Raw genomic sequence first — 13,666 nt, forward strand, 5'->3', positions numbered from 1 at the left:
TTTTTCTTTAAATTATTGTGTAGTATTTTAAAATTATAAGTTCAGGTCTAAATATGTTTTTAATTTATTTTTATTGGTGGAAGTGATATTAGTTTATTGGATTAATTTGTAATTGTTTAGTCTCTATAATTTTAATACATTTTGTTTTTATATTCTAAACATACTGGCATTCAGCTAATCAGGGAAATTTGACATCTGAATTTTCTCTGTTGCTGAAATTATAACTTTGTGAGATATATTTAATCCCGTTTTTAGCTTTTTACTAAGACCTTTTAGTCAGTCCAGCCATCTCATTTCTCTGATTCTACAGAAACCTGAGCTTCTGCGTATTGTCAGAGAAAAATCACAAAACCACATGGATTGGTGCCACCGTTAATACATATTTATTATTCACTAATTTATTCCAGACCCTGAGACAGGTATTGGAAATTTAATACAAAGGATATTGAAATACACTCCCTGTCCTTAAGAAGTACATCATTTAGTGCTGAAAGGTCAAATGCAGAGAAAAGATGAAGGTACCATTCAAATAGCAGATAATACCATTCAAAAAAATTGTTCAAGATTCCTAGAAAAAAGAAAGGTGAAAGGCATGATATATTTAAAATAGCAAAGTTACATGAAGAACATCAAGAGATTCATCGAGATCATTTTCCATTTATCATTTGTATCTGCTAGGATTTGCTGCATAAGAAACCACTCCCCAAACTTTAGAAGCTTAAAGCAACCCTATTTTGTGATTGACTGGGCAGTTCTTTTGGTGCTGGCTACTTTAGTTGGTGATTGATGGTATCGGATGGCCTCACTTCCATATCTGGAGCCTCACTTGGCACAGTTGGAGTTAGTTATCTGGGATGTCACATTGACGAATGGGTTCCCAGCAGGAAAGAGGGCAATTCCTAATGCACATATACTTTTCAAGACTGATTGTGTTGCATTTACTAGTATCCCATTGGCCAAAGCAAATGGCCAAATCTAGATTCAAGGGTGAAAAATAGATTTCACTTCTTGATGGAAAGAGTTCTTGTAGATATTGATGAGATTTTGCTCATAGGTAGCACCGTGAAGACCTGACAGTTGGACAGTGGGTTGGGATCCGTGGTGCCTGGGAGTAATCCCAGTGTTCTCACTGAGGTCTTGGCCATAGTGACATGCAAAAAGTATTCCATTTTTTCCCCCCTCTGCCTTCTACCTTCACTTCTTTATGTACTTAAGCATCTTCTTTCCTAACAGAGATCACTGGGCCAATTTAGGGTAAATGGAGTACCTAATTAATCCCTGCTTCTATTTAGTGTCAATTCACCTTCAGACTTTGCCTTGGCCTTGGAAAATGAGTTCAGTTTACCTGCTTGGCAGGAACACAGAGCTTGCATGAAAGCGACTCCTAATACATCTGCTGCCTGGTATCTGTGCTAGCTTAGAATTTACACACTGCACTTACAATAATGACTGTGAATTTGAAATTGAGCCCATTCTAGCTGCATTATTGCACAGTGGTACCTGAGGCTTTTCCAGAGGTACCTCATCTCCAGTTCATTCTACTCAGATGATGTAGCCCCATCTCCAAGCATGTGTCTCTTTGCTGTTCTACTTTGAAATCTACCTCAGTTACTGATTTTTAAATAATCTTTCAATTTTTAATACTCTCTTAGTCTCTGTTATTCTTATGAACAGAGAATAATAATATGTATTTTATAGGATTTGGTGAAGATTCTATGTAATAATGTCTGTAAAGTATTCAGATTAGTGTCTAGCACATGGAAAGTGCCTAATGAATATTTTTAAGCTGCCAGGTAAGGATACAGAATTTAATGGTTCTTCTCTCAGTCCTGCTCCTTAGTGTTGCCCACCTCAATTTGGTAGAGCTGGCAAACAGGTTCTCCAGGCAGCCGAGAGCCTGATGCAATCCTCCAGTATCAGTTCTATAAAGGGGATGACCCAGAGCCCCATCATTCTAGACAGATGAGAGGAGAGGTGATGAATGCCCCTCATTCAGTCTTCCATGAACTGTGGATACGTATTCTCCATATTCAAGAGTATCTGTTAATGACTGAGGCACACAGAGGAACTCCCAGCAGACCTCTCCAAAGATGGGAGCAATAGTAGCACTGATGGAGATTCAGGTAGGGAAGCAGTAGCTTTACACTCACCTGTAACAGCTGGTCAGTGGATGCCTTGTCCTGGATAGACAGTTGGATGGTGGGCTGGGGCCTCAGCCATCAAGAATTCCAGCTTGTTGTGGGGGCCATAGTCAATCTAATTAGTAAAGGTTTCCAGAGGCAATGTTTTATTTCCCAATTTACAAGTGGAGCCAATATTTAAGGGATATGAGAGTAGGAACTTTCATCCCCAACACATGCAACCACTCAGATACAAAATAAATGATATGTCTTGTCTGCCTGCCATTTTCTTACACATATTAATTAACCTCTGCATGTCCTCTGTGCTTTATGCCAGGATCTTTTGTTATAAGCTACGATGTAATTTTGTCTTATGCTCCTTGAGGATAGGAGATAGTATTTTTTTTGATAAATATTTATTAACAAAACTAAATGAATTAGTTATGAATGGGAACAAATCTTTACTAATGCAGGTATCGAACATAATTCATTTTATTATAGCAAACCACTATGCAGCTTTTAATATTTAAAATCAGGGATACCACAATATAAATCAATTAATAGGCAGGTGTTCTATATAGTATTAAAATTTTATTCATTGAAAAAAGAATTCATGACAAGTGCCCTGGGGAGAAACCGTTATATTTATTATTAACTCTATTTTCCAGATATTACATTGAAATCTTGCTGCAGGAGTATAGACAGAGTGCTTTTGTTGACGTTGGACTGTACCAGTATAGAAATGTCTACACTGAACAACAAACAGAAGATGCAGTAAACGAAGAGCAGGTTATTCAGTCCCAGTCAGCAGTCGTCCAGGAAGTTCAGGTTTGCTGTGATTATAGCCCCACTGTCTAGAAAGAAAGATAGGAGCTCTATTTGGTTATTCCGTTTACTAGGTAAGATACTCTTTGGGGGGAAAGCAGTTGTGGAAAATTATTGAGTTGTGGCTTGGAGTATCTGTATTATAAACTAAAGAGGCTGTTACTTGATAAAACTTAAACTTTAAAATATGTTATCATTTGCAATAAAATAGAGCAATAAAGAGACATTGCATAGCTGAACCGTGATGTTTTAAAGTGTTGGGTTTTTTTGTATAATAAAGATCTTTTTTGAATTGGGAAATAGGTTATAACATTGGAAAACTGGGAAACAACTAATGCAACTAAGGAAGTTCAGAGGATCACAGTAACCAGCCCATGTATAGTAGTCAATTCATGTTCCCTTTACCAATATAGACTAATTTACAACATGGAAAAGACGGGTAAGTGATAAATGCTAAGGAAGATTTTATTTCTCTTCATGTGTACATGTAATTTATAGAGAGGCACTTGCTGTAGTCAAATTCAGTTTTAATAGTAAGCTAGACAAAAAAGCAGAGAAATAAAATTCCAAGTTAATTAAGATCAAACCAAATTTTCCTTTGTTTTTCATATGTTTTCATTTCACTTTTCAATAAAACATATGAAGATTAAAAAAAAGAAAAGAAAAGCCTTCAGACTGGTATAGAAAATGGCATCAATAAAAACATTAAAAAAAACATAAAAATATGGTACATACTATCATTTTCTTCTATAAAGATCATGATAAATGTATATCTAAATGCACACAGGATTTTATATATCTGTGACTCACAGGCATAAGTTAACAGGAATTAAATTCATCATTGCAGGGAAGTAACACATTTGCTTTCAATCTCTCAAATTAAGTGATAGACCCATGAGACACTAATTATGTTGATAAAAACATTATATTTCTACATTTTGTAGTCCTGAAAAAATAAATATTGTTCTTTCTGTTAATTGTTTCAATTAGGAAATATTGATGAATGCTTACTGTTTGCCAAATACAATACTTATTGCTATGGGAACATTAAAACAATAATATATGAGCCCTATCCTCAGGAGACCACAATCCAATTAAGTAGCCAATGTTGTTGAACTTGAATCAATTTCAGAACATAATTTCATTAAGTGATGGCATATGGTGCCGACTATGAGTTCTTTAAAAAAGTCAACTCTAAGACGTCATTGTTAGTAGTGCAGAAAGATTTCAACTCTTTTTTTTTTTCTCTCTAAATTCATCCAAGTCTTGCTACCTGCTGATGCTTCTGACTTCATACTGCAATCAGCCTTAAATGACCTCTGGTCTTTAAAACCGGATACAGTTCAAGTAACAAGGACAGAAAATCCCCAAAGTTATGTTTACATGATAACCTTTATATCGACTAGAGGTAAGCATGTATTTCATTTTGCATGTCTCTAAAGTTTTTCCTAGGAAACAAATTTATATCCTATGAAACTCTACTGAAAAGAGTAAAAGTGCCATAAAATGACAGGAAAAAAATCGGATTCACAGCCTTGATCAATTTTAGAAACAGTAGAAATTAAATGGTTATTTTTTTAATTGTAACTTAAAGTCCCATTGTATTTCGAGGAAAGTACAACTCCAATGCATGAGAAATACACTATGTATACTATAAACACACTATCAGTATAATAGCCCATTTTAAATTAGCAAAAATTAGTGAAGATATTAATTCTGGAAATGAAATTTAAGTAAATCGATGAATGTATGTGAGTTTACTTTTCTTCGGACAATCATTATTTCCCAATTTATTTAAGTAAAATGTTACATCAACGTTTGTCTCATCTTATGAAATTGTTAATTTGGTTGTTGGGTAGAAGTTGAAGAATTTTGTTTAACATGAATTGAAGTTCTAAAAATTCCCCAAAAGTTAGAGCATCAGAAGACTATATACATAAAAAATATGATTACCCAGTTTCTCCCAGGAACTTATTTATAGATCAAATTCAAAGACCTGCATCTTCCCGATTCATTTTTATTTTGTGATAATGGAACTCCAAATAAAACCAATTTTTTAAAGTTTGAGTTCTACTATGGATGTATTGATATCTTTTTAATTAACTTCTGAAAATTCTGTTTGGTACTTCATCGCAGGAGACTTTGATCTGCTCAGTTATGAAGTATTTGAAGGATATAATGTCACACTGGATATTACAGAACAAACCAGAGGAAAACCCAGTTTGGACACATTCACGCTGAACTGGGATGGGATCACTTCTAAGCCTCTTACCCCACTGTCATCAGAAGCTGAAGTATGCTCTGTGGTAGTTTTTTAAACAGAAAACCATTTAAACATCACCTTTTTATTAAAAAAAAAAACACACCAAAACACTTTAAGTAGTAGTAATACACTCTCCTACTTGGCATGATGGGTTGGAGCCAACCAGTAGTGAGCAGAGAAGAGAGGAAGTGTCAAAGATAAGAATGACAGGATTTCTTTAGATCTGTGCCAACAGGACCCAGTGTATTCATATGGGCAGCTGTTCGTAAAGAAAGAATGTTTATTGTGAGTTACTGAATTTTGACAACTGCCGGTACAATGAATTTAAGTTAATATTTGTTTGAAGATTAAAGATGACCTGTCATCCCAAGTCCTTAGTTCTAAACATCATTGTTGCTTTGCCAGAGGAACAATGTGGAAATTACGGGAGACCTCTTGAATGTGTACCGATTCCTGTATACTCAGAATTATTTATTATTTTCTAAATAGTCATAAATACAGGCTTTCAGTATCTGTATCTCTCTCCTTTTGAAAGACAGTGCATTGGGTTGTATAGTGTGTGTTTTTTCCCCCCAGTTAATTTTGAGTTAATTTGTAAAACTGTTCATTTGCAGTCTGTTTAATTGGGTGCTAATTTATTTAGGTTTGCTTCATTGCTCTCTGTAAAAAACTATTAAACGTATATGTCTGCCTTAGTAATAACTAAGCTAATATTAGCCAGTTGGATGTAGCTATTGTCATTCTGAATTAAAACTCTTGAAAAAGCAATAGGACTTTTTCACATGCTACTATCACATTAACTTTTTAGGAAGTGATCTCTTAATCATGGCTAAACTATGGGAATTATTGTATGAATATGTTCTAACTAATAAGTAGAATTAGTCGTTGAATTACTAACGTTCTAACTCTTCATGGAAAAGAAGCTACTAAAGTTCACATTGTTAATTTAGTTTCAGGCAGCAGTGGAAGAAATGGTTAGTGCCAAGTGTCCACGGCACATTGCAGGCTTGGAAGAAGGGTTTGCTGTGAAATACTTCAGAGATTACGAAACTGACTTTAACCTGGTACGGGAAGCTTGAGGAGCGGTGAGACTGACCCAATAAGAATTCGCGTGAATGTTTGGCATTTTGTCATCTCTTTTGTGAACTAGCATTAATTCCTTATCTTTCAAAGTCAGATTGCAGATACAACTTTTCGGTAAGGCCTGTCGTTCTAACATCTCTTTGCATTATAAAGCGGTTCATTTGCGACAGCAGTGTTCCCAGTACACGTGAATTTTCTTGAACAGAAGAAAGTAGGCAAATATGAGATCTGTAGGGTTGCTTGCTTTCGTCACTGGGGTGCAGAGTTTCTCTCTTTTCCTCATTGGCTTCAGAGAACACAACTTGTAGTCGGGCATTACAGAGCAAGTCACCATCCTTGCTTTGGGTATCATTCTCTGCTCAGTACAGTGCCTAGTGATTATTTCTCGGTGAGATACAAAGATTTTTCATTGATACACAGTAAAGAAAGTTTAAAACACAATACTTTCCTAATTCTTTTTTTGAAGACTTGAGGAGGCCAGATAGTCACCGTTTCCAAGCAAATATCATCAAAATAAGAAATATGCTAGTTATTCAATTCAGATTAATATTCAGAAATAAATATGAGACTTTAAAATGTATATTATGTGGTGCCTATATGAAGAAAAAGGGAAAGTCCATTTAATGGGCTACATTTTCCGCTTAGCAAAGCTGTGTGTCTTTAGGTTTTCCTATCCTGAATGCAGTACTTACAGCTGTGGGAGCTGCACAAGTAACTCACATTACACTTCTTTCCCTCTTCATCGCCATCAGCATCACAACATCCTGTGCTCCACCTTACCCCCTGAGTTTGCATTTCACAGCACTGCTCTCTCACATCCCTGCTCCTCTGCACTGTGTTACCCTCCTCTGAAGCCCCTTGGCTTCCCTTTCCTTTTAAATAATTCCTTTTTATCTTTAAAGACAAACTCCTGTGCCACTTTCTCCAGGTCATTTTTCTAGATACTTTTATGTTAGATGCCTCCCTTCAGCCTTGGTTTTATGATCCTTGGTTCCTTTGTTCCAGACTGGTAGGTGTCTGTGTTCACCACTTGAACCCTGAAGATTAAACAAAAAACAAACAAATTCATAGGCAAACAAAAACCTGGCACATAGTGAACAATGAATAAACTTTTGTGGAAGGAAGGATTCAGTATCATTAATGAGCTCATAATATAAGGGAAAGATAGGATTTGGGAAATACAGCTACAAGAGACTTTGTGATTATGGATCCCAATGAGTTATAGGGTGAGGGCCTTAGAATTTCAGAGAGAACACATTTCAAGTTGCAGTAGTTTGGGAAGCAATGGGATCCGAGTCGGAACGTGAAGGACTTGGGTGGAGATGTTGGGGAGTAAAGCAAGCACAATAAATCACGTTTTCATTTGAAATATCGTTTCTCTAGGAACATGTTAATAGAGGGCAGAGGACAGCTGAAACGGATGCTTACTGTGGTCGCTACTCCCTGAAAAACCCAGCTGTTCTTTTTGACTCAGCAGATGTTAAACCAAACAGACTACCATATGGAGACATTTTATTATTTCCTTATAATCAGGTAAGCTCAACAAAATGATATGCTAATTAAATTTGTAAAATCCCTTGGTAATAAAATTTCATGAAATTTTAAGACAAGGAAAAGTGCTTGTCATGTGAAATCATGTCACATTGGACAGGCACTGTAGTGCTCTCTGGGTGCTTGTAATTTCTGGTGATTCTCAAAAAGAGAAATTTAAATAATATGCAGTACTATGCACATGTAGTCTGCTTTATCTCATGATTTCAAAAAATCATTTGCACGCAAATTTAAATACTAACGCAATTAAGTATGTATATATATTTTTCAATATTTCTTCATTAATTAGGAAGAAACAAAAATGGATAGCCATCATAGGGTGATCTCAGGAAAAGTGAAAAAAGATTCTGAGAAGAAGAGATGGCAATTTTAGGATGGGTATTTATGACTAGCAATCATAGATTTCTTCTGTACCTTATTGGCTGAAATTAATTTTTCCTTCCTGTGTTCTGATAATTTTTATGGAAAATGCTCAATATATATTTATTGGATTGGATTGAATTAATTTGAATTGTTACAAAACAATTTAATAATAAGATATTTTTACTTTTTTTCTTATTTTCTCTGTAGTTATGTTTAGCATACAAAGGATCCCTGGCAAATCATATTGGTCTAAAATTTAAATACCAAGACAAAAGCAAGATTACTAGAAGCACTGATATACAGTTCACATATAGTTTTGCTTATGGAAACAAGTAAGTTACACTATGAATTTCAAAACTTAAATTATACTACAGTATATAAATTATGAAGATAAAACAAACCCATTTCTTGTTTGTTTGTTGTTTTTGAGAAATCATGTACACCATGGGCCTAACTGCGATTTTCCTGCCCTCTACGTGAGCTTTCTAACAGAAATAGTTGTGTCAAAAATAAATCTATCAATTATGATAATAAAAACTGGTGTAGTGTCATCATCACCCATGACCATTTCAGTGACAAAACAATGGTAAACTGTTAAGTCTACCAAATCTTCTAACTAGTTTTTAAAACTTCAGAGTCTTGTAATTCATAAAATTCTATTTAGAGGCCCTAAGTACTTTTATTAATTTGAAGGGCACTTGAACTTAATGTAGTGCTACATGTAATTTTCTAAAACTGATGTAGTTCTAAGCCGTGATGCACCACAGGTAGATCCCAGGATCAGTTTGCCAACCATGAAGGAAATGAGCATAGAAAATGCCCAGACAAACTAGTCGGATAACGACTCTAGCTGCTGATGTAAAGATTATTGCTAAACTGTACTTAGTAATTTAGATGACAGCATTTATCTCTGTTGTAAATTCTCATAGCAGAATTGCTTAATTTTAATTTATGAGATTCTAATGCAGTTAGTATTTAACGGAAAATCTGAATCTAAATTACACACTTAAAATGTACTGACTCAGCACCTTTTTTTCTTTTTTTTCATTTAGAACAGTAGATAGTGCAACTCCAGTGAGCTCTTTTGGAAGTAATATCAAGACCCAGTTTTGTTTCTTAGTATTGGACTGAGTTTACTTTTCTATCCCTGACATTTTTTACTAAAATAGTTTCCTTCATTCTTGTGTCTTGTTTTACCCACTCTACACCAAAGTGCATTCTCCTTAGTTTCCTTACCTGTTGCTACAGAATATTTTACATTTCCTGTGGCTACTGGCAAGGCTGTACAGGTAAAACAAATATATTTGGATGCCACATTAAATCTTTTACTGCCAGTGTAAGTTTCTGTCTGCTGTCCCTTGAAATGGTTGCTTTTCTATGCTAATGAAATATGCTTAATGCCCTTCTTGTGAGAGAAAAAAACACCTCTTGCTCTTTAAGGTTTGAATGCTTTCGTAGTGTATTTGTTTATATTACACATTACAACTGATCAATATACCTAATTAATGAACCATATTTCAGCTGGACATACACTTGCATAGACCTCCTGGACCTCATACAGACCAAGTACACTGGGACTGATTTTTCTCTTCAGAGGATTAGTGTACAGAAAGCATCTGAATCACAGTCCTTCTATGTGGATATAGTATACATTGGACAGACACCTACAGTTTCCATATGGGATGGTATGTTGTGTCCTCTCATATCTACTTAAACCATCTAAATCTATTGTGTAGTAAAATCTTACCATGAAAATTATTCAGTCTATAGTTTGATAGAAACATTAATCTTTAACTACTTTTGAGTTTTTTAGCACAATAATATTATTTAAATCAATATTTTTTTAATCATTAGGGCCAGGTGATTACTCTAAGGATGACATCCTTAATGTAAACTGTCATTTTAACAAAAATTGCTTTTATTGTCCTGGATTCTGATTACAGATACATAAACTGTGGCAAACATTTTCATTTTGATTTTTGATTGTTGAGAAATAAACTACCAAGATAGAGATGTATTCGCTGAGGTTGATGTTGACATTGACATCTGCTTAGTAAGATTGAGCTGAATCTTTTCATGGACTTGATAGCAAGAATTAATAATGTGATAAATGTAAACTTTATTTCTGGAGGTCTTAGCATTGTTTTTCTAATCATCTTAGTAGACTCATATATAAGCTATGATAATAAAATAATAAAAGTTAAACTATGATTTTAAAAAAAATCAATTTAATCCCAAACAGTTCCCTCAACATTTTTTTTCAGAGTTTTGGAATTTTTTTTTTTTTTGGAAACTATTTTCAAGTTCAAGATCATGAGTCACCTGGTAAAAAATTAAATGTTATTGCTTTAGAGTCAATCCTTTCAAATCTGCTATCATGAAATCTACTTTATAATTGGTAGAACACATGTATAAGACCGCTGATTTGTGCTGGGATAGAGGTAGTTCCTTAAATAACATTTAGGCACCTACCATGTGTCAGGCACTGTGTTGGGTACTGTGTCGGGCACACAAAAAAAACAGTGAACAGGACAATCCTGGTCCCGCCCTCGTGGAGCACGTGTCCTAGTGAGCACCTCTCAGGGCCTGGAGCAGAGCAGAGCTAACTAGCCCACAGAAGGCTACACGGAGCCCAGGGCTTGGTGGCTTTTAAGTAACAATTTAAATAATTTTTTTGGTTTGTTTTACCTGATAAGGCTCATAGGTCAAAAGACTTAAAGCTTTTATTCTAGAAGTGAAAGTTTACCAAGCACCACAAACTATTTGCCTTAAGATCTTGTTTCTAAAATTTGATTTTAAATACCTTATTCCATGACATGTGGTTATTAGTTAATGGTGATTTCTTTTTAGCAGCAGAAGTTATGCACTATTACTTCCCATTTACTTTATGTTCTCTAGAAATGCCAAAGAGAAGACTCCCGGCATTAGCAAATAGAGGGATATTTTTAAAGCACTTTCAGGTGAATCAGACCAAAATTAATGAATCAAGTATGACGAACCAGTATTCTGTCACCATGACTTCATATAATTGCAGTTGTAATATACCCATGATGGCGGTGAGCTTTGGGCAGGTAAGCCTAGAATTGTACAAGTTACTATTTATTTTCAGTTGGTGCAGCATTAGCTTTGATCTAGTAGACTTTCTTTTCAATTTTTACAAATAGCTGATATACAGATTGAATACCTTTTAATAGGACAGGACAATTATTCTAAGGACAAATGAAGATTTAGAGGCTTGTTGAATTTGAGCATGAAAATTCACTTTAAACATTAAAAAAACTTCAAAAGATATATCTGTAGGGAAAATGGAGAAATATCCTTATGAAACAGTCAAATTTAAGTAGAATTTTCTCTGTTGATTTAAAAGAAAAAAAATGTGGGCTTTTCCAATAAAGATCCCTGAACAAAGATTACTGAAAGAAAATTTTAGGTTCTGCATGTTTTTAAATTGTTTCTGTTATAAACACCATTTATCTTTTGCTTCTATCGAAATTGATACAGGGAGGAAAGAGACAGTTTTCCACAATTCTGAAAGGATCTGAACAAATTTTTGTGCAGCTTGAGTTGTTTATGATAAGCATTAAATATTACAAATATGATGAGTTTTTAAAAATTAATGTCCTACAAAAATATATGAGTTAATATATTTTCCTGCAACAAACCAAAAACAATTTACGAATTTTTATACAATGTGTTGCTTTAGTTAATTGATTAGCACTCAACACTAGTCAGGTATTTCCCGAGTCTGAATTGTTCACTGTACTGATCATTCACTTCTTCATATTGTTAAGTTTTCATGTCCCCGTATGTATTTCTGCTAGAAGGTTTTTAGGTTTTTGATAGCCAAGACCACATCTCATCTTCCCTTGCCTCCCCACAGTGATTAGCACTGTATTTTAAATAGAATGCCTGCTCAATAAATATTTGTTCCTTGAGTGATGGAGGCTACACTCTGAATTAATGAGGAATTACTGTGGTTCCAGCTGATTGCTGCACAGATGACTGAGTTGACTTTGGCCTCATTATTGCAGCTCTATAGGTGTGGTCTGTGTTGATTTATGGGACCCTCCTTAATGTTCTGAGGAATCCTGAATATGTGAGGCTCATTTATGTCATGTCACGGGATTGTACCATGGTGAAATAGAAGTCATCCTAGCCATTGTCGTGTTTAATCATTCTATCAATATTTATTTTGGAAATTAGATAATCGCGAACAAGACCGAGAATGGGACTGTTTACAGAGGAAATAATTGGCCGGGGGAGTCAAGGATTCGTGTTCAGAGAATTCAAGCAGCGTCTTCACCTCTGAGTGGCAGCTTTGACATTCAAGCTTATGGACATATTCTCAAAGGTATATGCAAAAGTCCAGAATATTGGTATATGTGTCAGTTAGACAGTGCAAAATACACATCTTGGTGTACTTCTTTCTAATATCGTTTCTCTACATAACTTACATAATTTACTAATGTAAAGGTAAATGATCCAGAACAAATTACATTTTCACATTTTTTTAATTCTTGCATGCATGAGGTTTATTCTTTGTGTCGTGAAGTTTCATAGGTTTGACAAATGCATGATGTTATAGACCCACCCTTACAGAACCCTGCAGAGTAGTTTTACCATAAAAGCCCTCTGTGCTTCACCTAGTCACTTCTCCCTTCTCCCGCCGAACTGTGTCAAACTCTGTGATTTTTGCTTCTAAGAAATATATAAATTCTTGACATCAGTCGGAGGAGGACGGTGGCTTACGAGTGATAATGCATAGCACACATTTCATGTATTTTAAGGGTAAAATAGATTTGTGACTTTCCAACCCTCTGTGAGTGCAGGCCTCCCGGCGGCAGTGTCGGCAGCAGACCTGCGGTTTGCCCTGCAGAGCCTGGAAGGAGTGGGGCAAGTCTCGGTTACGCGAGAGGGAACCTGCGCTGGCCACTCCTGGAACATCAAGTGGAGGAGCGCATGTGCAAAGCAGGATCTTCTGCAGGTTCCCTTGTTCGGCTGGGTTTCTGTTTCCTTCTCTGTGGTGCATGCCTCTTTGCACCCTGCCACAGTCTGAAAAGAACCGGAGACTGTGTGTATTTTTTTTAAATGCCCACTATAGACTGAATTAAAGTGAGGAAATTGAGAAGATTGTTCTGAATTAAGTCGACCAGATGTTCTCTGCCATGGAAAATAGCTATTGGTGCTCTCTTCCCTGTCCCCTCGGGGGAAAGTCCAGGAGTAAGTTAGGAGACCCTTGGCAGGGGTGGCAGGAGCCTAGGCAGGGCCGGGCTCAGGACTAAATCTGGGTGTGCTCTAGGGGGGACGGGGATGATCAGCCTGGCTGTCCCCAGTTCTGCCACTGTGCATGAGAGCTGTGTCCTGGGGCCTTGGACGCTTTTGTGGTTTTACAGATGACCTTTTCAATTCATAAGGGAGGCACAGCTTAAACTCTCCTCTACTTGCCTTTGAGTAGTTAAGG

At 35.8% G+C, this 13,666-nt stretch overlaps 1 protein-coding gene across 1 annotated transcript in view; it reads left to right on the forward strand.

The window, feature by feature from the left end:
- The window catches only part of PKHD1L1 (PKHD1 like 1), a 101,905-nt gene that overhangs the window by 22,790 nt on the left and 65,449 nt on the right, over positions 1–13,666 (forward strand). Inside the window, exons 15-25 of the mRNA XM_081116746.1 lie at positions 2,789–2,948; positions 3,249–3,384; positions 4,210–4,353; positions 5,082–5,239; positions 6,159–6,272; positions 7,675–7,824; positions 8,413–8,537; positions 9,727–9,890; positions 11,104–11,276; positions 12,409–12,556; positions 13,035–13,189. Of these exons, the coding sequence (XP_080972872.1) occupies positions 2,789–2,948; positions 3,249–3,384; positions 4,210–4,353; positions 5,082–5,239; positions 6,159–6,272; positions 7,675–7,824; positions 8,413–8,537; positions 9,727–9,890; positions 11,104–11,276; positions 12,409–12,556; positions 13,035–13,189 (1,627 nt within the window). The remainder of the gene's footprint in view (positions 1–2,788; positions 2,949–3,248; positions 3,385–4,209; positions 4,354–5,081; positions 5,240–6,158; positions 6,273–7,674; positions 7,825–8,412; positions 8,538–9,726; positions 9,891–11,103; positions 11,277–12,408; positions 12,557–13,034; positions 13,190–13,666) is intronic.

Source organism: Miniopterus schreibersii, assembly GCF_964146895.1.
Source record: "Miniopterus schreibersii genome assembly, chromosome: 17".
Lineage (NCBI taxonomy): Eukaryota > Metazoa > Chordata > Mammalia > Chiroptera > Miniopteridae > Miniopterus > Miniopterus schreibersii.